We start from the raw sequence: 25,232 nt of genomic DNA, 5'->3' as shown, positions 1-25,232 counted from the left end.
TCACACCATTCATCATAAAAAGTCTGCCTCTATTCTCAATCCTGGATTTGACAAGGCACACTCCTTATCAAATGTCCAATGTCAACTCATTCCATCCAATTTCTCCTGCAGAGCAGCACCAAGCTCATTGAAACTGGTGATGGAGATTGTTGACAGTTATGTACAGGCTGTCCAAGGATATAAGGACATCATGGGTGATGAGTCGGGACTGAATGCTGGCCATGATGAGGTTGTTCTGTTCTTCTGATGGAGGTACTCAGTAAGAACATGAACTCTATGTGCTCTTATGTTGTCATCCTGAAACGCAAAACGATGTCCAAGATTTTAGGTATAGGGACAAGAAAAGACTTATAGTCTTATTTTCCCTTCTAGATGGAATCTGCTTCCAGTTCTGGGCATATGACACGAGACATTTTCCCAATAGACCTTGAGTAGGCATAATGTTCAAAATCAGTAATCATATTAAGTTCAGGTCCATAGTGTCAAAAGTAACTAAATGATTTGCTGTTGAGTCAGAATTTAGTCGGCATGACTTCTTGTTCTGGTACCTCTTCTGCCTCGTCCAAAGTGAGTTTAGTGTGATGGTTCCCCAGTGCACTGTGTCCTCTTCTTTTGACAGGACTGACAGAAATCCATCCCCACAGGAATGTACTTCTTTCGGCATTCCCCAGGGTCTCTGTCCCGAGTCCTAGCTGTTGATCTGTGACTGATGAACTTTGAGCTTTTACAGTTCAATGATTTGGCCCAGCTTCTCATTTAACATCTTGGGTGCTCTAATGGGCTACGAAGGGGATGATAATAAGATCTAGAGCAATATGGGGAGAAAGTGGTGAAAAGCCATCTAAATATTTCCTAAATCTTGAAGCAAGAAATTTCGTCAACAAGGCTTTTATGCGTATTGAGACCAAGAATGGAAATGTAGTTACTACCCAACGGGAAATGGAAAAGGAAGCGAAGTCATTTTATGAAACATTACACCGTAAACATGAGGTATCGGATGTCGATCTGCGTAACCTTTAAAATGAATATGAAATTCATAAACTATCAGACGAAATGGCAAAAACTGCTGAAGGGGAGCATACACAAAATAATGTTCTTTTACCTGTTAAATCCCTTTAAAATGAAAAAAGCCCTGGTCCTGATGGATTTACAACAGAATTCAGAAAATTCTTTAGGATAGATTTGGGCAAATATCTTGTATGTTGTTTGAATGAGTCATATAGGCAAGGCATGCTACCAATATCACTAAGAAGAGGTTTGATTACATGCATACCAGAAGGAAACAAGCCTAAACAATATATCAAAAACTGGAGACCAATATTGTTACTTTCCATTTTCTACAAATATTGGTTCTTTGGCAATCTCCAAGAGAATAAAAACTGTTCTTGACAGCATCATAAACAAAGATCAAAAAGGATTTATGACAGGAAGATACATAGGTGAAATTACAAGACTTGTCTATGACTTAATAGATTATACAGAGAGTTATCAGGTACTAGGACTACTATTACCCATAGATTTTGAAAAGGCTTTCGATACTGTAGACTTGAAATTCTTAGATAAAACACTTGAATTCTTTAATTTCGGAAGTTCTATTTGAAATTGGGTTAAAACATTTTATAATGACATTGAAACTTGCATACTGGTAAATGGATTTGGCACTGATTTCTTCAAAATTTCAAGGGGCTGTCGGCAGGAAGACCCTGTCTCCCCATACCTCTTCATATCATGTGTGTAGATACTGGGTAATATGATCAGAAATAACTGATAATATTGAATATCTCTTAGCACAATTTGCTGATGATACCAGGTGTATGCTTGATGGCACTGAGTGTTGTCTTTATGCTGTAATGCAAACATTAGAACAATTCTCTAGACAGAAGGTAAATGTTGACAAAACTAAGATTTTGTGGTTGGGATCAAAGAAACGTTCCAGAATGAAGTTTATGAATTTTGTTTTTGCGATCAATGTGGCATGTACTTGAAGTCAACGGTGATTACCTTAAACATGGAGTAGTCACAGCCTGGAGGCAACTTGCTGGCCTTCTGTACATGGTTGTACAATCTAGAAAAGAGAAAGAGAGGCACTACATAAATATATTCTGTCACAATGTGATATTCGTCCTGAATTAGTATCAATACACCACACAACACACAGGAAATTGCGTAGACACATTAACAACAAGGTATTTGCACGCTCCTGTGACTCACATAACATCGCAAGTTACCAGAAGACCAGCAGTGAGTGATCTGTATACTATGCCAGGACTATTTGCAAGCTGGATTACTGTTACTGTCATTGTCTTTATCTATAATCACTGCTCTTGTATCGTACTGCCACACAATTGTGTACTGCCATAGTGATACCTTTGTACTGATTTATGAAATGTGTTTTTTGAATACCATTGTAAACTACATTACAATCCTTTGATGTTTGTTTGTTTCACACGTAGTTCTTTTATGGACTGATTAGTGCTTAACTTCTTAATTTCTACTTGGGAATCAACACATAACAGACATGATACAAGTTTATCAAGACGTATGTATAATGGCAACACAAAGCAACAGTGACAAAGCTATCACTAGGTTTCTGAAGTGTCTTCTCAAGTCTCTAAACAGTTTATGAAAGTTTCTGAAAAACCTATGCATGATGAGATATTTCTAGCAACAGTTATTAAACAAAATGATAATATCTGCAAATTTCAAGAATACACTATGGGGTTGCATCTCGTCTGGAGTGATGAAATTTGGAAACTTTTTCAGATCGTATCTGAGAAAACACTGACCCCTTTATCCAGTATGTCCTAACAACCAACCACAAAGACTTAAAAATCAGAAAACTCAAAGAAGCAATCTACAGCAAAAGACTCCAACCATCAAGGCCATACATACAACTATTCTGACTTTGGATCTTTGTGTATTTTGACAGTGGCTCTGGTGTAAGGGGGCTGAGAGTTTATGGGGTTCAGTTTGTTGAATACAGTGCTATTTATTTCCCTACTACTGTGGTGTTCCTGGAGGGTTTTCTTGTGCAGTCTGATTTCGCTGAGGGGTCTTTTTGGAGCATTTTGTATGTGGTTTGGTCTTCTGGGGATTTGTTGAGCAGCTGCATGAGTTTGTCAGTGTCCAGGATGACAGCGGCTTCGTCTTTATCAGACTCAGTAATAGTGATGTCTCATTGTGCCTTAATTCTGCTATGACTCTGGGTGCCGTTCCACTAACCGATCTTAGCCCTATGCCAATCGTAAACCCCTAAAATCCCAATCTTAGCGTGACGTTACGATCGGCATACCGTTCCACTAACCAATCTTACCTAAGTCAATCGTAAAGTTAAGATTCAAAGTCTAAGTTGCTCATGACCAACTTAGGATAGCTAAAATCAATCGTAGAGAAACCAAAATGGTGGCTTTCCTATTCTATGTGAAAAATAAGAGCGAGCATTTCACCGTGAGCGTCCCCTAAAGTCCCCCATGAAATGAATTTGTATATTTCTGTGATGTAAACAAACACTGCACTGAAGCCTTACAAATGTCAGGCCAGTCTGACCACTGTCGTCATGGGAACACAACCGAAGCGAAGTCGGTATAACACACTTGTACAACAATATTGCAACGCCATGGTTAAGAATAGGGACAGCCGTGAAGTGAACAATGTTCTGAAGCAAACAGATACAAATATGTTTGATTTCACCTGCGCATATTTGGTGGGGATTCTAAAGGCAGGCCGCGTGTTATTCAAGACCACTGACAGATTCTACACATACGTTATAGCCTCGCCACGCCTTGTTTATTCTGATTGACAAGGTTCAGGCACATATTAAAAGCTCTGACACAATTGACATTTTTAAAGTCCAGACTTAAAACCTGTTCTCAGTATATTACATATAATCTCGGCTGTAAATATTCTCGTAAATTATCTGTACACAGCTTTGAGCATGCCCAAGGATGTGGAATAGGCGCACTATAAATATGCATGTATTATTATTATATTATGCTTGATACCCAGCGTTCACACACACTTGCACCTGAAACCAAGGTGCTCACTACCCTAATATTTTGCTCTAGGTTTTTTCTCCACTTTTACACTTGGTTGGAAAAATACCCATGAAGGCCCGGGTTAGAATATTGAACTTCAATAACCCATGCCTGTCGTAAGAGGCCACTAACGGGATCGGGTGGTCAGGCTCGCTGACTTGGTTGACACATGTCATCGGTTCCCAACTGCGCAGATCGATGCGCATGCTGTTGATCACTGGATTGTCTGGTCCAGACTCGATTATTTACAGACCGCCGCCATATAGCTGGACTGTTGCTGAGTGCGGCGTAAATCTAAACTCACTCACTCACTCAGTTGGTTCGTAAACTACTTCCATCATTTGCTAGACTATGCAAAGGGAGATAACTCGTGTCTTGCATTCCTGTATCTCTCGCACGAAAGAGTCTCGATCTAAGCTTTGATCGGATCGTAAGATCGGGACCGGCTACGATCGGCCTAAGATTGGTTAGTGGAACGGGTGTAACTTTTAGCTAAGATGATTGTAAAATTGGCGTAACGTGCTAAGATTGATCTTAGATAAGATCGGTTAGTGGAACGGCACCCTGGTCTCATCATGGGTGAAGTTGTGATGTGTCTTGGCAGGATTCTTCAATATTTTATGTTCTTCCAACTTCAAAAGAACTTTAAAGGACTTCATTTGAGGAAGATTGGTTGACCTTTGGTTAAGGTATATTTTCACTTGCAATTATCTGCAGTTTCCACATTCTTTAATCCCTTTTACGTTTTATGGTTGTAAGCAAGAACAATTATCACAGCAAAAAGATTCATAATCATGTCTTATATGAATATAAAGAGAACACATATGCATTACCATCAGTGCAGTAACTGTTTACTGATGCTACTGACACAAAACCACTCGCATGGATATTTCTTCAATTAGACAAAGAGCTTTCACTCTTGGCCAACCTAAGCTCAGATCCCTTATTACAGTATGATGATATTGTATTACAAAGACACTTTTTAAATGCCCATTTTGAAATTAGTCTTAGCTTCATTATATACGATACCTGCAGTTGTGTAAATTTTAGGGATACAGATTAACAGCCTAAAAACAGTTTTTTTCTATTTCCGACAGTACTTTAACTTATAAAAGTCAACTTTATCATAAAAAACATGCCATACATCGACATGCAAGTGCGATTAAACACCGCCATCCTTAAACATGTGGTTTCAGAAAACCCATAATAAAACAATCCTCCCAGATTTCATTTCATTGGTTTTATTTTAGTCCCATTTTTATTCATTAAAACTGTTCACATAAACATGTATACAGATTCAACTTCTGCCTACCATGTTCATGAGGATCCGCTTTTCGCTCAAACTGTGATAGCACCAATTTCACATTATTCTCAGCAATCACGACCTTAGTACCGCCTTGTCACCCATGGACTCCCAAGTGAGTGAGTGAGTAAGTGAGTTTAGTTTTACGGGAGCGGGACTCGTTCAAAGAGTTGGCTAATGCCACTGAGTGAGTCTAGTTTTATGCCACTTTTAGCAATATTCCAGCAATATCACAGCAGGGGACACCAGAAAAGGGCTTCACACATTGTAACCATGTGGGGAATCAAACCCAGGTCTTCGGCACGACAAGCAAACGCTTTAACCATTAGGCTACCCCACAGCCCCCATGGACTCCAAGACCCCATGTTATTGACTAAATGAAATGGGGCAGACTAAAATGGTGTAATGATGTCAATACAGTTTGATGTAACACAAAAAGTATACAGTATCGTCTGATAAAGTACTGTCAGCGCCTTTGATCTTTTAGAAAACATCTGAGAAACATCTACAACTTCTGCTTACCCTGTTCATGAGGGTCTGACAGCACCAATTTCACATAATTATCAGCAATCACGATCTGATAACTGCCAAGTCATCCACGGACCCCAAGATCTGTGTTATTGACTCATCGAAAGTTAATAAATTAATTGCCAGCACTTAGTTTTTACGATCAATGTGGCATGTACTGGAAGTCAACAGTGATTAGTCAAACTGTCTCATACATAAAATGTATCCAGCCACGTAACCCAAAGTGCTGAGTTTGTGTTTATAATTATGTTTAATATGTACATAGCCAAAATGCATTATACTAATACGATAGCAATGTATATTATCTCTGTTAAAATAACTGCCTAAGATATAAATTCTTCTGATAATGGAATAGAAATTTGTTAAAGTTATATTTACGCATCATTTTTAACTGAATCACCGGTAGATTTGATTAAAATGTGGACACAGCTGATTGCTATATCTGACTTAGTTGAATAACAGGGTTTTTTTACCAGTTGTGCTATGCACATGGAAAATATGATTTTACTTGGCCTTTATTCCATGTTTAGTATAATGCGGGTGTCTCATAACGTGAGGGTCATCCATGGACCCCAAGACCCGCGTTATGGTGAGGGATGACTGTACTCACAAGCTCTACACTCAATTAAGTAACAAGCAATTCACTCATCTGAATTCCCCTTACTTCAAGCCAAGTCTAACTGCACCTAATAATACTAATCAACATACATAAGTATACATCTCATTCAAGTATACATCATACACATAACAATATTTACCCCCAAAAGTCCTCAACTGTATCAAAGGAGGTGATGCAACGCTGATTCTCTGTCCAGTCTCTATTCTTGTCATTCTTGAAAAACCACAATGACCATCTGTTCTGCAAAGGATGCTTAATTAGCATCTCAGGAGAAGCAACTGCATCATCCACAACTGCATTGTTACCATCCTTCTCTCCATCTTCACATTGGGAAGTTGCACCCTGCTAATTACAGACATCATCCATCATATTCAACAGTAACTTAAAAAGTAGAAAATGTGTATATATTTAACCATAAGAATTGAAATTTCAAGAGAAAGATATAATAGCCTACTCCACCTAAATTTTACACACACATTAGACTTAAAAAGTAAAAATTGGTTCTTGGTATTGTTTTTTAACCTTAATGAGTACAAGAATGATTTATTTGACCTTCATGCTATCCAGTGTGAACTACCAAGAGCAAGCAAACAAAACTATATACTTGCTTACGAAGAACAGCAGATGCACATGTGCAGGGGTGAAATATTTTAAAATTGCTAGTGTACGCCGGTACAGTGGCACATGTAAAATCACTTGCCCTGATAATATTCCTGCTATACCGGCCGATTTTCTGTGATTTTTTAAATAAACAATGGAATGTCAACTGGACACCGGTACAGCGTGGTGTACAAATGTGCTTGACCGACAAAAAAACCCACTGGACTCGGATGCCGGGCAATGGGTTATTTCCGCCCCTGATGTGTTTTCAAGGTCACTTGCCAATTATTTCTATATCTAGTGAATTTCTTGACACAATCTGAGAATCTCAGTATAAAACTAAGTTTACAAAGCTTGTGACCATGAAACTGTCTGAAAATACCACAAAGGTGTACTCTGGATTACAGTCTTTGACTACTGTTTTACTACCAATGTGTACATAATACACATACAATGAGCTTTGATTTTGTGTCACAACTCATAGATGTTACTGTAAGCACATGGAAACAAGATGTCTAAAAATCTGTATTGGAGTGGGCAAGTCAGTCCTGTTACTACCCAATCACTGCTTATCTGGTCCTAAAACTGTTCCTTGTACATCTGAACTTACATTTGTACTCATTTCATTCAATATTCTATATATTAATTTTGGCCAAACAGTACAAACAGTTCAGCTATCACACCAACTCACCACAAACTCTCCTGGAACAATTATTACTCAGAGGTACCATCGTATTAAGTAAATAAATTTTGATATTGGCCATGAATAGTATTTTCAAACTAAATCATCTGTAGACAATGATAGACTGCCTGACTGACTGAGTTTAGTTTTACGCCGCTTTTAGCAATATTCCAGCAATATCACTGCGGGGGATACCAGAAGTGGGCTTCACACATTGTGCCCATGTGGGGAATCGAACCCGGGTCTTCGGCGTGACGAGACAATGATAGATCAGGGAGAAAGAGTGTGAACACCTGATTACAATGTCTGGCTATTTTACGAGACATTCCTAATATACGCATGAATTATTGTCTGGCCTTCAGTAAACAAATACCACTGACTTTTAAATCATCATGTCAAGTGATATTTTACAAAATCTCACCAGGTAAGGTCAGGTAGCATGCCAAGAATATAATATTTTGTTAATTTAAAAGTAGTACTGCAAGTGTCAATTCATATCAACCGTACTGAATTTCCAGCATGAATGTATGCTTTCCATTAGGACAACTCCAAATTTCTAAGATAAAGTTATTTATACAAGTACTACTTTTTAACCAAACTAGTTATATTTATAAACATTCATTGATAAATTCAGAGCATTTGGACTGTACTCAATAGTGTCCACATGAATGTGAGCCCCATGTGAAAATATGGTACATTTCTGACAGACACTTTCAGACATATTTTGCCTTCTTATCAGAGACAGACCGCCTCCGTGGTGTAGTGGTTAGAGCGTCCACCCGGAGAGCGGAAGGTCGCGGGTTCGATCCCCAGTCGCGTCATACCAAAAGACGTTAAAATATGGTACTTGTTGGTCTCTGTCTGGCGTTCAGCATTAATGGGTACAACAAGGACTGGTCGGCTCGGAGTCAGTATAATGTGGAAAGGGGGGTATTCATGCTTAACTGCGGCATGGTATCTCAGTGAGCTAGCACTATAAAACCAGCTTAAGTCTAGGCTAGTACAAGCAGCCGCACATACACATACACACGCATGCACGTCATCATATGAGCAAAATATTCTCAAGCACGACGTAAAACCCAATTTCACCTCACCTCACCTTTGTCCTAATTAAAGTGTACAGACTGGGTATAAAGATCACTGATGATAGGAGTGCAGCTTTATTTTTTTATATCCCCAGTGTCATAAATTCTATACACCTAGATATATTTAAACCTACAAATAACTATGAACAAGTGGGTAAATGTGATCCTTAGACTCTTTTCACTAAACATTTATTTGGAACAGAAAAGGGAATGAACAACCACTTTAATGAGAAGGAAAGATTACATGATAATCTCTTAAACATATCCTGGGTCAGAGAACTGACTAATTATGCTATTTGAATTATGTTACACTGGGGGTAGCTGAGCCAGGGCTAGTGCAGGCTGGCCTTTTCTCACACCACCTTTAATTGGGTTTTCTTTCTATGTCGCATGAAAGGTTGTAAACAAGAATCTGGCTCGAAAAGAACTACATTTATCATGCTTATAACCCAGCATTACCCACATGATACTGAAATGCAAGGTATCAGAATATGTGGCATGTGAACATAAATGACAATATCGTGTTCCCTGGTGTAGAACTCGTGACTCCGAAGTATTTTTTAATGATTTCTACTCGCTTTCAGTTAACTCTCTGACAGACACCCAAAAGTATCTAAATGAGTTATTTAAAATAAAACGTGTATCTAAATCATATGGGTTTGACGTCAGGTACAACATTGTTCGTAGTCCAGAACATACTGACGGCAATAGAAGATCACAGTTATGTAAGGTTTCTTTAAAACTGACATTAATATACCGGTAAGAATAAAGTGATGATATTATGAAGGAGCTACGGTCGGTCAAAATAACAATAAGAAAACAAAAACAACTTTAAATAACTTCAATATCACCTCTCTCGACTCGTCTCTTTCGGAAGCCATGTTGTAATACAGTCACATGGTACTACCGGTATGCGAAAACGAGGCTCTCACACTTTGCCTGAAACGAGAAAAGCTACAGGGCTTATGTAGCAAAAATGCTTTCAGTGGGAAGTGCATGTTAATTTTTGGAGCCACTGATAATTGTGATCAGTATTGCATATGGATTCAGAAAAAACATGGTTCCATTTTTTCTGATGATTATGAGTGTCATTCCGGGCTAACTGAAGCTGAAGGGGTCGTTGTCGGCACGGGTAACTACAGATATGTACCCCATGCAGGTGCGTTTCTGTATACCGACATGTACCCTAAACAAAATCAGAATACAGACACGTACCCTAGGAAGATTCCATTTTGCATTGTGTAGTTTTCTTGATCGAAACTGTCATACTGTTGTATTAGATGCATTTGATTGCGTTATATTAGAGCATACACATTAACGAATATTTCGCGGTGCATAACGTACACCACTCACAATCAGCTTAACGGGAATAACTACATACGGTTTCGGTATTGGGTTGCGGAATATGGACTCGTCCGTCGTTTAGGGTACCGGGTACGTTTTTGTAGTTTGAATTTGTTAAGGGTACATGTCTGTATACAGAAACGTACCTGGGGTACATATCTGTAGTACCTGTGCCGACAACGATCCCTTCAGCGTAACTGAAGCTGAAGGGATCGTTGTCGGCACAGGTACTACAGATCTATACGTACCCCAGGTACGTTTCTGTATACAGATATGTACCCCAAACAAAGTCAAAATACAGAAACGTACCCGGTACCCTTAAAGCCGGACGAGTCCATATTCCGTGATCTAAAACCGAAACTGTAGGATGTAGTTGTTCCCATTCAACTGCATACAGAAACGTACCTGGGGTACATATCTGTAGTACCCGTGCCGACAACGACCCCTTCAGCGTAACTGTACATTGGTACCCATAATCGAGCTGGAACACCAATGTGAGAAAAACATGTGTTTATAAACCTATCACAACATAGGCATGTGGTATGTCTAAATGTACCTTGTGATGTGTGTTTTACAACTACCATTATATATCATGAATGTCAATAATATATGTATGCATAATAATCACTATATGATCATAATTGCTTCTGAAACTGAAGGTTTGTTGCAGAGGGTATGTATTCAACCCTGTTTGTTTGTGTGTGTGTGTGTGTGTGTATTTATGTGTTAGCATCTTTACTCATCAAATACTACTAGATGGATTTCAATGAAACTTTCTGGATCTCTTGAGTTTGTCCCCAGGACAAATCAATTAGATGTTGAAAAAGTACACTCTTCAAAAAAAAGAAACGCAAAGCAAAATATCATTGAATTTTTTTGTCTTATTCAATTATGTAAATCAACGAAAATAAACGGTACAGCATTGAAATTATGTAGAGCAATACATTGGTATCTCGTGCACATTTCGCAAGAATGATAGTCATCATAGTCATTACTGCTGTCCACGAGGTGATGTTGACGTTACTGCCTTGGATGGCCACCTCTTACTGCTAGAACTGCACGACACCTCCTTCACACAGATTGAATCAGTTGTTGGATGTTTCGTTGTGGAATCCTTCTCCATTCCTCCTGCAGCATGTTGAACAACAGTTACTGTTAAAGCCTCAATGACGGATTACGACGTTGACGTACACGTTTATCTCTCTGATCCCACAGGTAATCAATAGGTTTCAGATCCGGGGATCTGGAGGGCCAGGGGAGGACATCGATGTTGTTATTGTCCAGTTAGTCCACTGTAGCATGTGCTGTGTGAGGTCCTGCGTTGTCCTGTTGGTACAGCTCCCTTTGGCGGACGACAAGGCGATGCACGTGAGGACAGAGAATCTGGTCGGTATATCTCGCGGCCGTAAGATTGCCTTGGACGAGCAACAGTTCCGATCAGCAGGTGTATGAGATGGCTCCCCACATCATCACACCATCTGCACCAATTCTGTCCACTTGCCTGATGCAGATGGATGCAAAACATTCATAGCGTTGTCTGTAGACACGTTGTCCTCCATCACGTCGCTTGAGGGGATACCGCGATTCATCACTGAACCATCACTGAACTGCCTCCAGTTTCCAAGGTTCCATGGCTGCACCGCCTTACACCACCTGACTCACGGACGTTGATGTAATCGTGTCAGAGAGGGGGCAACTTCTGGACATCTGACACGCATACCTACTTCTTGGAAACGGTTCCTGATTGACTGGTCGGACATTCTCCGGGCTCCAAACCGTTCTTGTGCTGTGTCCCGGGCGGAACGATGGCAGTCACGTAGGTGGGTTACCCGGGTGTACCGATCTTGGGATGTGTGGTGACTCACGGTGTTCCTGCTCTTGGATGGTCATTTGTCGAAATGGAATACACAAAACGACCCCACAAACGAGTTATTGTGCTGGGATGAATGCTGAAGGTCCTCGCCACGACACTCTTGGATTCGCCAGCTTGTAATATTTCGGCGGGCACCGTTGAGACGTCCCATTTTCTCATCCAGTATTTGCAAGGGTCTTGGATGAATGTGCGAGATGCATTTGAGTCTTTTATAGTCATAGGTTGCACACGAAAAGCAATGATTGCGGCTTTTGGTTGTGTATCATACCAGTCAAGCTCATCAGGACAATCATGATCGATAAAACCATTCAAAATCGTTTATGGCTGTATTCGCTCACGCATGTTCTTCTAAACCATACCAACAACAATATTCAATCCTCAAAACATGCTTAATTTGACATTTGCATACAAGCTTTCATTTTTTCAATTTTTATTTTGCGTTTCTTTTTATTTATTTATTATTTTGAAGAGTTTATGTTAAAGTACATGTACACAGGTACTTTGAAAATAATAGCAATGTTAAATAAATGGAGAATATGAATAATATCTAAAAAAGTTAAGGATGGATTTGAATGAATCTTGATCGTTATGTTAGGTATGACACAAGGGCTACCTGCGTACGGTGAAAGTACATTGAAGTACAAGTACACAGTAGTACTTAACATGTATTAGTGAAAGGAAGGCATGTTCTCTAACAAGGGCCCTTCTAGTTTCCAAATTAAGATAAAAAAGAATTCATGCTTGTTTTTGCATGACAAATAATGTGGAAGTTTGTATTTCAACAGCATATTTTGTTCTGGCAGGTTAATGACGGATTAATTGACTACGCAAGTAATTAACAATGTGAAAGTTAAAATAAATATACTAGTGCACATTATATATTGCACTTGCATACCCCACTTGTAATATGTAGTTATCTGTATACTGTGATCTAATTTGTCATTCCTGTATTAATACATTCAGTTTGTATTGACTGCAGATTTGGCTTTATGTCCTTTGTCATTTATTTACCCAGACACGAGTGTCAGTGTGTTAATTCTTACTGTACTGGTAGGCCTGATTTACACACCTGTGCACGACTATATGATAGTCACATTAACCTTATCTGGGTACTATTATTACTACGTACATAAGTGTGTCATGGTGGTATATATTATGAAATGGGAGAATACATTAATTGAATAAATGGTTTCCATTAAAGGTCACATAAACCCTAGGGGGTACAAATACATAAATCACTAACTGGCATCGTTATAAATGAAACCCCGTCATTAAAACTACTCATTTCGACCTTTAATTGACTTAAATCGACCTTTTTGACAACAGTGCACAATTCTCACCCGCGAACGAAATTTCAACCAATCAGAGCGGCGCGCCTCTATGACGTCATATGAGGAATAGCTTTGAGGGCCGATGCAGAATTCATCTACATTTTAGGGGGTAAATTATCTTGTTTACAGGCTTGTATAAACCTGAAATCGTGACAATTGTTGTGGAAAATAAAAGCTATATGTTCTCACAATCTACTGTCATTTAGTTTTGTCTCCTGCTTTGCCTAGTTTCCGAGTTACAACTTGTTTTCATAGACGATTCTGTCAAAATCGATTGGTGTCGTTAGGCCCTATTTGTATAATGACTGATCCAAATTGATCCCATTTCTGTGTTTTTTTACCTCGATATTTAATCATGTCATGTAAAAATCTGTTTGTATTCTCAAAACAGTGTCGGCCCATAAGTTTTCACATGCAATACAGCAATTAATACTCCCTTGTTGTAACCCGTGTCAGGTGGTATAAACCTACACATGTTATTTGTCATCATTCACTTGATGGTCAGTTAATGAATTTATAACAGGTATAATTAGTGGTAACACACTTAGATTACCCGACAAAGGTTCCCATTTGGCATTTCTTGTGTCTGGAGTAAATATTCAACATTACAAACATCGATCAAAGGATTAACCGATAACACGCTGATTGATTAATTACTTTTATCTTACACAGCGGAATTGTCAAAAGCTAGTGTTTATGTATGTAGATTTACTAATCTATACTGAATACACTCTGTCGTGTCGGTGTCTGCGTAAAAACAACGTCCTTCTTTCAAAGGATTCACCGGCAATACATTGATTGATTGCCCATTATTGGCTAACTAAATTACTGTTTTTAAAGAAAGGCTGACATTATGCAGTTAGTTGCCAGGTGTGCTATCTTGGGTGACCAATGAGACTATACACCAATACCTGAAAAGATTTATCACTTTTTCGTATATTAAACTGTTAAAAGACACATCATTTGGAACAGTTTTGTGGATATTGATGGATACATTCCTCAAACAAGGTAATGGCCTGATATTGTTCCTTTTACTTTAATCTGTTTTAATTTTAATATTTGCATTTTGATTTTATTCATTTGTCGTAGCATTCAACAGAATCATTGTTTTCGCCGTGAAGTGTAATGAGTCAGACAACATGCACTAGGGTGTGTGTGCGAATTATGATTCACATTGGCAAACTATAAAATGTCTAGATATTACAGTTCTGTTATAAATTCACTATAAGTATCAGCAGATCGTCTGCTTTTTACTTAGTTCCAAAATGCATACAAGTATGATAATAAACTAATTAGGATTATAAGACCAACTATAAAGACGCACATTGACTAGTATCTACATACTGGTGAGTGGACAATGACCATGGGAATGTAGCAAGAAATTTATCGCGCAGTATTGTGACTTCGACCCCCACCTCGCTTCCGTGGAAGAAATCGTTATGTTATAAGTTGTGTCATGCAAAATCCGTTTGGTTATGATTCCAATACATATTTAACTACGAGTAGAAAGTAGTCTTGATTATCTAACTTGATGAGAACAAACTATAATCTCATTAATTCTAACAGATTTTTTTATTTTTAAAAATGGCGGCGCCCTGTCGGGAACATCCGCCAGTCTGAGGATAAATGGTATTTAGGTTTGTTTTCACCGAGTTACAAAATCAAAACTACTTTCTACTGGTAGTAAAATATGTATTTTATTGATGGCCAATAGGATTTTGCATGACATAGCGTATAACATAACAATTTCTCTCCTGGCAGCGAGGTGGGTGTCAATATACTACTTACAATATTATTGTTACTTCGACCACAACCTCACTTCCGAGGAAGAAATCGTTATGTTACAAGTTGTGTCATAGAAAATCTTTATGGTCATCAATCATATGCATATTTTACAACAACTAGTGAGCAGTTTTGATTCTTTAACTTCCGTGAAGCGATCTGAACACAAGTAAGATATCGTTTCAGGCTTCCACAACGCTCGCTTCGCACTCACAAACATAACCGATTTAGCACGAACTGCGGGGTCCTGTGGAAATCTGTGCATGGGGACACCATCGCCCGACCCCTAGGAGCAATTGACGACAAAGCAACGATTCGGCATGTCATCGTTGATGTCGAGAAATCATCAAAATGATGAGCGTGCTACACATTTTCTATACAACTAACTGAAAATCGTTCCTCATATGACGTCACTGCAGTGACGTAACCTGTCTGTGGTTTCGTTGGCGGGCGAGAGGGAAGCAGGCGACTTTTTGGCCACTTTTAATCGCTCGGTATTAATTAACCACAAGCTTTTAAAGAATAAATTTGGTGTTCCGCATAAGACTAACCACAAATCTTTCATATGTAATGGTTAAAAGAGTAACAAAAAACAAAGTTTAGTGGTTCTTTAATATAGGCCAATACTTTCAATGTTGGTGTCCGATGAAGGAAAGACAATATTTGATTAATTTATATGATTATGTCATTTTATGTCACCAAATTGAAATTAGAAGCATATTATGTGGTTATCTCTATATCATGCATCATAAGCTGTCTATTGATATGCTGCATGACTATGTTGTGATAGGTATATGAAAACATGTTTTTCTCGAAATGGTGACGCAAGCAATTTTGGGAATTCATATTCAATCACCCCACAATGACACTTATAGCAAACAGAAAAATGGAACCATGTTTTTCCTGAATCCATACACAACAGTGATTACAATTAGTATTGGTTCCCCAAAATTAACATGCAATTCCCACGGAATTACACAAGCCCCTGCACTACAAGCTTTAATTGTCATGATTCTCGCATATACATATGAGTCACTATACCTAGACTATTAGCAAGGTAAACTTTCTACGTCAGTTTAATATTTACGTACTCAATAGATTAATAACTGAGGCGCACTCTAAGACAAACCAAGACATGGTCCAACAGAGTTCTCTCCCTTTGACCACAGTCTCAGCATTGCCTCATATCATTAGGAAATTCCTACCACACAGATTCAATTTCGTGATACCAGTCAATCATTCTCAAATTGCTTTTTATGGTATATCAGTTAATGTATGCCTATTCTGAGATTTAGAAAGAGATAGGTTCAGTAAAGAATCATATCATTACAGTTACAAATCCTCTTTTTTGATTCATGATTTAATGTCTCAAAATCGAATGTATCAGAAAGAGTGAGTGAGTTTTACGCCGCTTTTAGCAATATTCCAGCAATATCCGGGCGGGGGACACCAGAAATGGGCTTCACACATTGTACCCATGTGGGGAATGGAACCCGGGTTTTCGGCGTGACGAGCGAACGCTTTAACCACTGGACTACCCCACCGCCCCCCCATCAGAAAGAATATAATTATTATGTCACCAACCAATTCATTATATGCAATACATTTTTATTCACATATTCAAAAGCGACCTATTTTCGAGTCTCACCAATGTGAAATTAAGTTGCTTGAAATTGTTGATTAATTTAATCCTGACAATGCTTAATGAAAGTCATTAACTGATAAGTGAATGGCGACAGATATACAAGTGTAGGGCTTATACAATAAATCATAGATAATAAGTAGGGAGTATACAATTTGCCTGAATAAGTAATGGTTGTGAGTGTGATGAGTACATTAACTGCACTTCGTTGTTTCTAATGCATAATGCGAACACGTAATGGCTGTATACTGAAGTACGGTGCGAGAAAGCGATACCACGAGACGAGAAAGCCACGTACGAGACGAGAGAGCGATAACGCGAGACGAGAAAGCGATCTAGCACAAGACGGAGAAAGCTAGATAGTATGGAATAAGGGCCATCGCTTTCTCGCCTTTAAATTAGGGCCGCGATAACGCGAGACGTGAAGGCGATAACACAAGACGAGAAAGCGACAGCATGAGGCGAGAAAGCGATATTAACCACAATTCAGTCCTGTCTGCGCATGATCGACTGCAAATGGGAGCTGCGTCGCCATTCGAAGATTTTGAATAGTATTAAATGGTTTTCAGTAATGTTCTTGCCCATGAATGGCGTTGTATGACATGAGTGAGTACTAGTAAGTTAAAATTTAACGTCACATCGGCAATATTTCAGCCAGTATGACATGACGTTTAGAGAATATCCAACACAGAAGTAGACTATCTTTTGGCATGCTATTTACACGTACGCAATAGTCATACGGTGAAATAACGTTCATTTTGTGAAGTGATTAAGGGAATTACATATATTATGACATAACTGGATATTACCCAAAAATCATACCTGTCTGTGCTTGATTGACGACAAACGGAGACTCAGTCCCCATTCGCAGTATCTGAATAGCATTACATGTTTTGTAGTAATGTTCTTGTCCAGGAATGGCGTTGTATGACTTGACGTTTAGAAAATATCTAACACATGTCTAGACTATCCTTCGGCATGCTATTTACACGTATGCGATAGCCACATCGTGAAATTAATAACCAAAGCTTTCATTTTATGAATTAACCAATTGCATTACATATTTTATTAAATGACTGGATTCAAAGTGTCTTTCAATGAACTTACTGATACCAACCAATTAAATTGTGTAACCATTGTGTCGGAAGTGTCAGATAAATGGGTGTGACCTGTGACAAATAGACGTCGCGATGCCTATCTTTTCATGCTGATTTCTAATACCGTACAATCAGCCACACCATCATCATATTATACAAACACTATACTACATTCATTAACATTCCCTGATTTCATAACGTTGCTTCGTTCATTGCAAAACATGTATTTCCCTTACCATCGCCGCATCCTACAATCCCATATATATGATCACGTAACTATCAACTTAATATATAAAGAAGTTTACCTTTGTCTGGTCATGATTTCTAGTCACTTAGAACTATTATTCATGGCACATGATACAGTAACATATAATAAACAGCAAATGAAATGCAAGTCTGACTGTTGTCAAATTTTGAAACAACACGCAATCGCAATATTGTGAAATGAAAACTATACGGCGAAACTATTGTCAGTTATAGATGTAGAGGTGGTTCATACAGCGGAATCATGTCGAGAAATCATCAAAATGATGAGCGTGCTACACATTTTCTATACAACTAACTGAAAATCGTTCCTCATATGACGTCACTGCAGTGACGTAACCTGTCTGTGGTTTCGTTGGCGGGCGAGAGGGAAGCAGGCGACTTTTTGGCCACTTTTAATCGCTCGGTATTAATTAACCACAAGCTTTTAAAGAATAAATTTGGTGTTCCGCATAAGACTAACCACAAATCTTTCATATGTAATGGTTAAAAGAGTAACAAAAAACAAAGTTTAGTGGTTCTTTAATATAGGCCAATACTTTCAATGTTGGTGTCCGATGAAGGAAAGACAATATTTGATTAATTTATATGATTATGTCATTTTATGTCACCAAATTGAAATTAGAAGCATATTATGTGGTTATCTCTATATCATGCATCATAAGCTGTCTATTGATATGCTGCATGACTATGTTGTGATAGGTATATGAAAACATGTTTTTCTCGAAATGGTGACGCAAGCAATTTTGGGAATTCATATTCAATCACCCCACAATGACACTTATAGCAAACAGAAAAAATGGAACCATGTTTTTCCTGAATCCATACACAACAGTGATTACAATTAGTATTGGTTCCCAAAATTAACATGCAATTCCCACGGAATTACACAAGCCCCTGCACTACAAGCTTTAATTGTCATGATTCTCGCATATACATATGAGTCACTATACCTAGACTATTAGCAAGGTAAACTTTCTACGTCAGTTTAATATTTACGTACTCAATAGATTAATAACTGAGGCGCACTCTAAGACAAACCAAGACATGGTCCAACAGAGTTCTCTCCCTTTGACCACAGTCTCAGCATTGCCTCATATCATTAGGAAATTCCTACCACACAGATTCAATTTCGTGATACCAGTCAATCATTCTCAAATTGCTTTTTTATGGTATATCAGTTAATGTATGCCTATTCTGAGATTTAGAAAGAGATAGGTTCAGTAAAGAATCATATCATTACAGTCACAAATCCTCTTTTTTGATTCATGATTTAATGTCTCAAAATCGAATGTATCAGAAAGAGTGAGTGAGTTTTACGCCGCTTTTAGCAATATTCCAGCAATATCCGGGCGGGGGACACCAGAAATGGGCTTCACACATTGTACCCATGTGGGGAATGGAACCCGGGTTTTCGGCGTGACGAGCGAACGCTTTAACCACTGGACTACCCCACCGCCCCCCCCCATCAGAAAGAATATAATTATTATGTCACCAACCAATTCATTATATGCAATACATTTTTATTCACATATTCAAAAGCGACCTATTTTCGAGTCTCACCAATGTGAAATTAAGTTGCTTGAAATTGTTGATTAATTTAATCCTGACAATGCTTAATGAAAGTCATTAACTGATAAGTGAATGGCGACAGATATACAAGTGTAGGGCTTATACAATAAATCATAGATAATAAGTAGGGAGTATACAATTTGCCTGAATAAGTAATGGTTGTGAGTGTGATGAGTACATTAACTGCACTTCGTTGTTTCTAATGCATAATGCGAACACGTAATGGCTGTATACTGAAGTACTTAACTGTTCATACAGATTTACACAAAAATACACGAGTTCGCAAGATGCAAGGTTTTGGTAGGCATAATCCGATCAGATACGAGAGCTCTTGATTTATGGGGGGGCGGTGGGGTAGCCTGATGGTTAAAGCATTCGCTCGTCACGCCGAAGACCCGGGTTCGATTCTCCACATGGGTACAATGTTTGAAGCTCATTTCTGGTGTCCCCCGCCTTGATATTGCTGGAATATTGCTAAAAGCGGCGTAAAACCAAACTCACTCACTCACTCACTTGATTTATGGTTCGGCATAAAATGCGGTTGCGAGAAAGCGATACCACGAGACGAGAAAGCCACGTACGAGACGAGAGAGCGATAACGCGAGACGAGAAAGCGATCTAGCACAAGACGGAGAAAGCTAGATAGTATGGAATAAGGGCCATCGCTTTCTCGCCTTTAAATTAGGGCCGCGATAACGCGAGACGTGAAGGCGATAACACAAGACGAGAAAGCGACAGCATGAGGCGAGAAAGCGATATTAACCACAATTCAGTCCTGTCTGCGCATGATCGACTGCAAATGGGAGCTGCGTCGCCATTCGAAGATTTTGAATAGTATTAAATGGTTTTCAGTAATGTTCTTGCCCATAAATGGCGTTGTATGACATGAGTGAGTACTAGTAAGTTAAAATTTAACGTCACATCGGCAATATTTCAGCCAGTATGACATGACGTTTAGAGAATATCCAACACAGAAGTAGACTATCTTTTGGCATGCTATTTACACGTACGCAATAGTCATACGGTGAAATAACGTTCATTTTGTGAAGTGATTAAGGGAATTACATATATTATGACATAACTGGATATTACCCAAAAATCATACCTGTCTGTGCTTGATTGACGACAAACGGAGACTCAGTCCCCATTCGCAGTATCTGAATAGCATTACATGTTTTGTAGTAATGTTCTTGTCCAGGAATGGCGTTGTATGACTTGACGTTTAGAAAATATCTAACACATGTCTAGACTATCCTTCGGCATGCTATTTACACGTATGCGATAGCCACATCGTGAAATTAATAACCAAAGCTTTCATTTTATGAATTAACCAATTGCATTACATATTTTATTAAATGACTGGATTCAAAGTGTCTTTCAATGAACTTACTGATACCAACCAATTAAATTGTGTAACCATTGTGTCGGAAGTGTCAGATAAATGGGTGTGACCTGTGACAAATAGACGTCGCGATGCCTATCTTTTCATGCTGATTTCTAATACCGTACAATCAGCCACACCATCATCATATTATACAAACACTATACTACATTCATTAACATTCCCTGATTTCATAACGTTGCTTCGTTCATTGCAAAACATGTATTTCCCTTACCATCGCCGCATCCTACAATCCCATATATATGATCACGTAACTATCAACTTAATATATAAAGAAGTTTACCTTTGTCTGGTCATGATTTCTAGTCACTTAGAACTATTATTCATGGCACATGATACAGTAACATATAATAAACAGCAAATGAAATGCAAGTCTGACTGTTGTCAAATTTTGAAACAACACGCAATCGCAATATTGTGAAATGAAAACTATACGGCGAAACTATTGTCAGTTATAGATGTAGAGGTGGTTCATACAGCGGAATCACAGACGATTCCGAAGAGAGATAAACTTCGAAGTTAAAAATGACAGTGTATGGGGGCCCTATGAAACTGAATTGGCTATTGAAGGTTATAGAATGATAATGGAAAATACTTTTTAATCAAAGTTTGTAATGTATACTTTCGCTTCAATCTGACACCCGAGCTAGTCCCAAACATGTTCTTTGGCAGCCATAACTGTTAGGAATGTTGACGTTGAGTCAGGTGGGCCATCAGCACCCCACCTGTGTCTCACTGTGCGTGGTCCTGGAGCAACAACTGAAGTTGACGTTGTACAACAAACATCACGAGAAAGATGGTGGCGGGACTCGTTCAAAGAGATGGCTAACGTCACTGAGTGAGTATGGTTTTACGCCGCCTTTAGCAATATGCCAGCAATACCATGGCGGGGGACGCCAGAAATGGGCTTCACACATTGTACCCATGTGGAGAATCGAACCCAGGTATTCGGCGTGACGAGCGAACGCTTTAACCACCAGGCTCCCCCACCACCTCAACGCCACTGAGAAGTCGTCTAATGGTGTCTGCTGATCCTTCGCCGCTCGGCCTACAGCTGACGACCTTGCTGGTCCTTGAGTGACAATGTGGACAATTCTCTATTTAACGATAAGTTCTGGCGGTCTGGGTATAGGCGGAGGAATCAGAAATGAGGTATGGAAACAAATACATGTATGTTTATGTCACTTAATTGTTTTTCAGGGTGATAGAGCTGTATAGTTTCTTTAACTTAAAGCAACATCAGATGGATATTTAGAAGGTGTTTATACAGTTCAAACGTTGAACCTCCCTGCAGGTCTCACTTGAAAGTAGAAGCCCTCACGACATAGCCCTGAAAAGATATCTCGAAAGAACGTACTAGTTTATGAATAAAATAACTCGGAACCTGAAAATACACGTGTTCTTTCAACGGCTTGAGATATTAATAACCGGTACATATCACGGCGGGGGACACCAGAAATGGGCTTTACAGGCAACCAAGTGACCGAGCCTGACCACCCCATACCCAATAGTGGGGTTTTGAGACATATAATAGTAACAGTAACTTATGCTGAGCCGAATTCCGCATCGGGGAACTATTCCCGGTATTCAAACCCTAGCTGTTAGCTTGGTTGTTGCAGTAAATGTTGGTCTGCAGAGCAGATGGACGACCGTGTTACTGAGCAGAAAGCCACTGTTGTAACTGTTTTTGTAGCAGTTAATCGCTGCTAACAAAGATTTGCTAGGACAAAGAAGTATTTCTCAGATCGCGTAATTAGCACCTGGTTGATGCACTTGCTCTGCTTATTGTATGGATTAAGCTTCATACATAGCCTTGCACATTGTGGTCTCGGTCTCGGTGAGACAAAAGTACAATCGCTACTCTGAATAGTCTTTGAATTCTTCAAACTATACTACTGAGGTTTTAGTCAGTTATTACTTATTACGCCACTTCTTAAATTATTTTTTATTATTAAAACAATACTATATAATCTGTAAAGTTTGTCTTTAAAATACATTTTTAAAAATTGTTGCCTCCAAACTCTCCCCAGGGGCTAGTAGTGTTAACGCTTATTATCAGGAGCCAATTGGAAATTGGGAAAATTAATAAGCCAATTCTGGAAGGAGTGATATGCAAACTAAAATGGCAGACATAACAACAATCTTGGGCCATGGTATTGTAGTTTTTGCATTAAGTGTTGCTTTCACTCACTATAATTAACCAGCCGGAAACTGTGATGTTCCACATGTTTTAGATTTAACGTAGTTGTGCTACTTCTGAATTCATTGAAGAGTGTAATAGAATTGTAAATGTTTTTTATCAAATTATGCTCCCGAGTTTTGGTACTGATCATAATCAGTCAAAGGAAATCATATTCGACACACTGATGACTAAATATAGCCTAAATATAACAAATTATTTCTGGAGGTGTTATACGCAATACAGATATGACAGATGAATCCAGATATTTCTTCTTATCGAAACTCCTTTATCCACACGTCCCTTTGACTTCCTCACAGTCGATGTTTTCAATGGATAAAGAGATTTGTGTGTGCGTGTGTGCGTGCGTGCGCGCTTTTCCAAAATAAATATACGGATATTCCATTTTAATTAGATATTATTTGGAAACAAATATGACGCTCCCAATACTGTTTCATCGGAGCGACATGCAGTGTCACGAAATTGTGGTCGCAGTGCTTCTCAAATTGGGGATGCACTTCATGGAACAAAATGTATTAGAGTGACTAGACAGACGATTCGCAATCGGCGACACAGGTGGAACCTGCATGCCCGACATCCACGTGGTATCCCGCCATTGACACTTTTCTTGCCTCAGGACATGGGACAATGATATGACCATCAATGTGGAGGTCTGGTAGAGGAAGATGGGGTGCGGTGGGCGAGCTGGCTAAGACGCCAGGCTATTGATCCAGCGAGGTTGAGGTGCCGGGATCGAGCCCACCTGTGACCGGGTGTAAAAACCTTGGAGTCAACTTTCTGTGCAGACTCTTTCAGTGTTGTCACAACCCCTAGTGTACAGTACACATCCCTGTGCACTTAAAAGAACCCACGAATCCGTTGGTATATGACCAGATGGTGGCCACATGAATACGTGCAAACACCTAGTTGCGGGTACAGCAACGTGCAGTGAACTTGGACAAAGTACTGTGACTATGTGTCCCAGTCCACCCAGCTTTGAATGGGTACCTCGTTAGGATGAAAAAGCCACAATAACTCGGTGCGCCTAGTGGCTGCAAGAGTTGTATACTCCCCAGGGAGTTGAGATTGATAATACGATGTGCCGTTGAGATTGACATCCAATGATCGAGGGGAAAATACCAGCGCCTTGAGCATGCACTAGTTGCCTGGATATGTGCGCTATATAAATGTCCTATAATATATCCTATAATAGATGCTCAGCAACTCGCTTTGAGGTAATGATGAGAACTTCTGTTTTCTCTCCATTTAGCTTCAGCCAGTGTGTTGTCATCCAATGTTTGATTGCCTGAACGCAGCTCTCAATTTGCGCAAATGCTCTAGTGGATGACAGGCGACAAGTCGGCTTGAAGGACAGATACAACTGTGTGTCATCAGCGTAAAGGTGGAAGGAAAGACTGTAACACCTGGCTATGTCTCCTAAGGGGCAGGTGTAAACTGTGAATAACAGGGGGCCTAAGAAAGACCCCTGCGGAACTCCATAGACAAGCTCCTTGGAGTCAGATGAGTGGTCACCGATTACGACACGTTGGTATCTTTCTGATAGGTATGAACGAATCCACTGAAGCGCAGTCCCAGTCATACCTACTCTTTCCTTCAGGGTGCTGATGAGGATGTCATGGTCGATCGTCTCGAACGCTGCCGACAAATGTAAAAGAATTAGATTGCAGCACCATTCTTGTCAATTGCTTGAAGGAGGTCATTCAAAGTTTACGTTCGACCTCCTTGACAGGCCCAACAGATTGTCACTAAGTAGTTCACCGTAACAGCATCCTGGAGGCACGCGTTTTGTGTTTCAGGATGACAACGCAAGAGCACACATTGTAACTATGGCGGGAAAACAAATTATTTTCAACTGACTTCACTCGTGTACCGCG

The 25,232-nt window shown here is 39.3% G+C and overlaps 1 protein-coding gene across 1 annotated transcript in view; it reads right to left on the bottom strand.

Annotated features, from left to right (window-relative positions):
* LOC124282561 (eukaryotic translation initiation factor 4E-like) overlaps nt 1–9,775 on the bottom strand; it is a 37,792-nt gene extending 28,017 nt beyond the window's left edge. The window contains 3 exon segments of the mRNA XM_046718566.1: nt 2,002–2,065; nt 6,624–6,829; nt 9,703–9,775. Coding sequence (XP_046574522.1) covers nt 2,002–2,065; nt 6,624–6,829; nt 9,703–9,732 — 300 coding nt within the window. The 5' untranslated portion in view covers nt 9,733–9,775.
* Nucleotides 9,776–25,232: the final 15,457 nt, after the last annotated feature.

This window comes from Haliotis rubra, unplaced genomic scaffold (assembly GCF_003918875.1).
Source record: "Haliotis rubra isolate DU_JTF1 unplaced genomic scaffold, ASM391887v1 Scf30, whole genome shotgun sequence".
Lineage (NCBI taxonomy): Eukaryota > Metazoa > Mollusca > Gastropoda > Lepetellida > Haliotidae > Haliotis > Haliotis rubra.
This window is presented reverse-complemented; position numbering and strand designations above follow the sequence as displayed.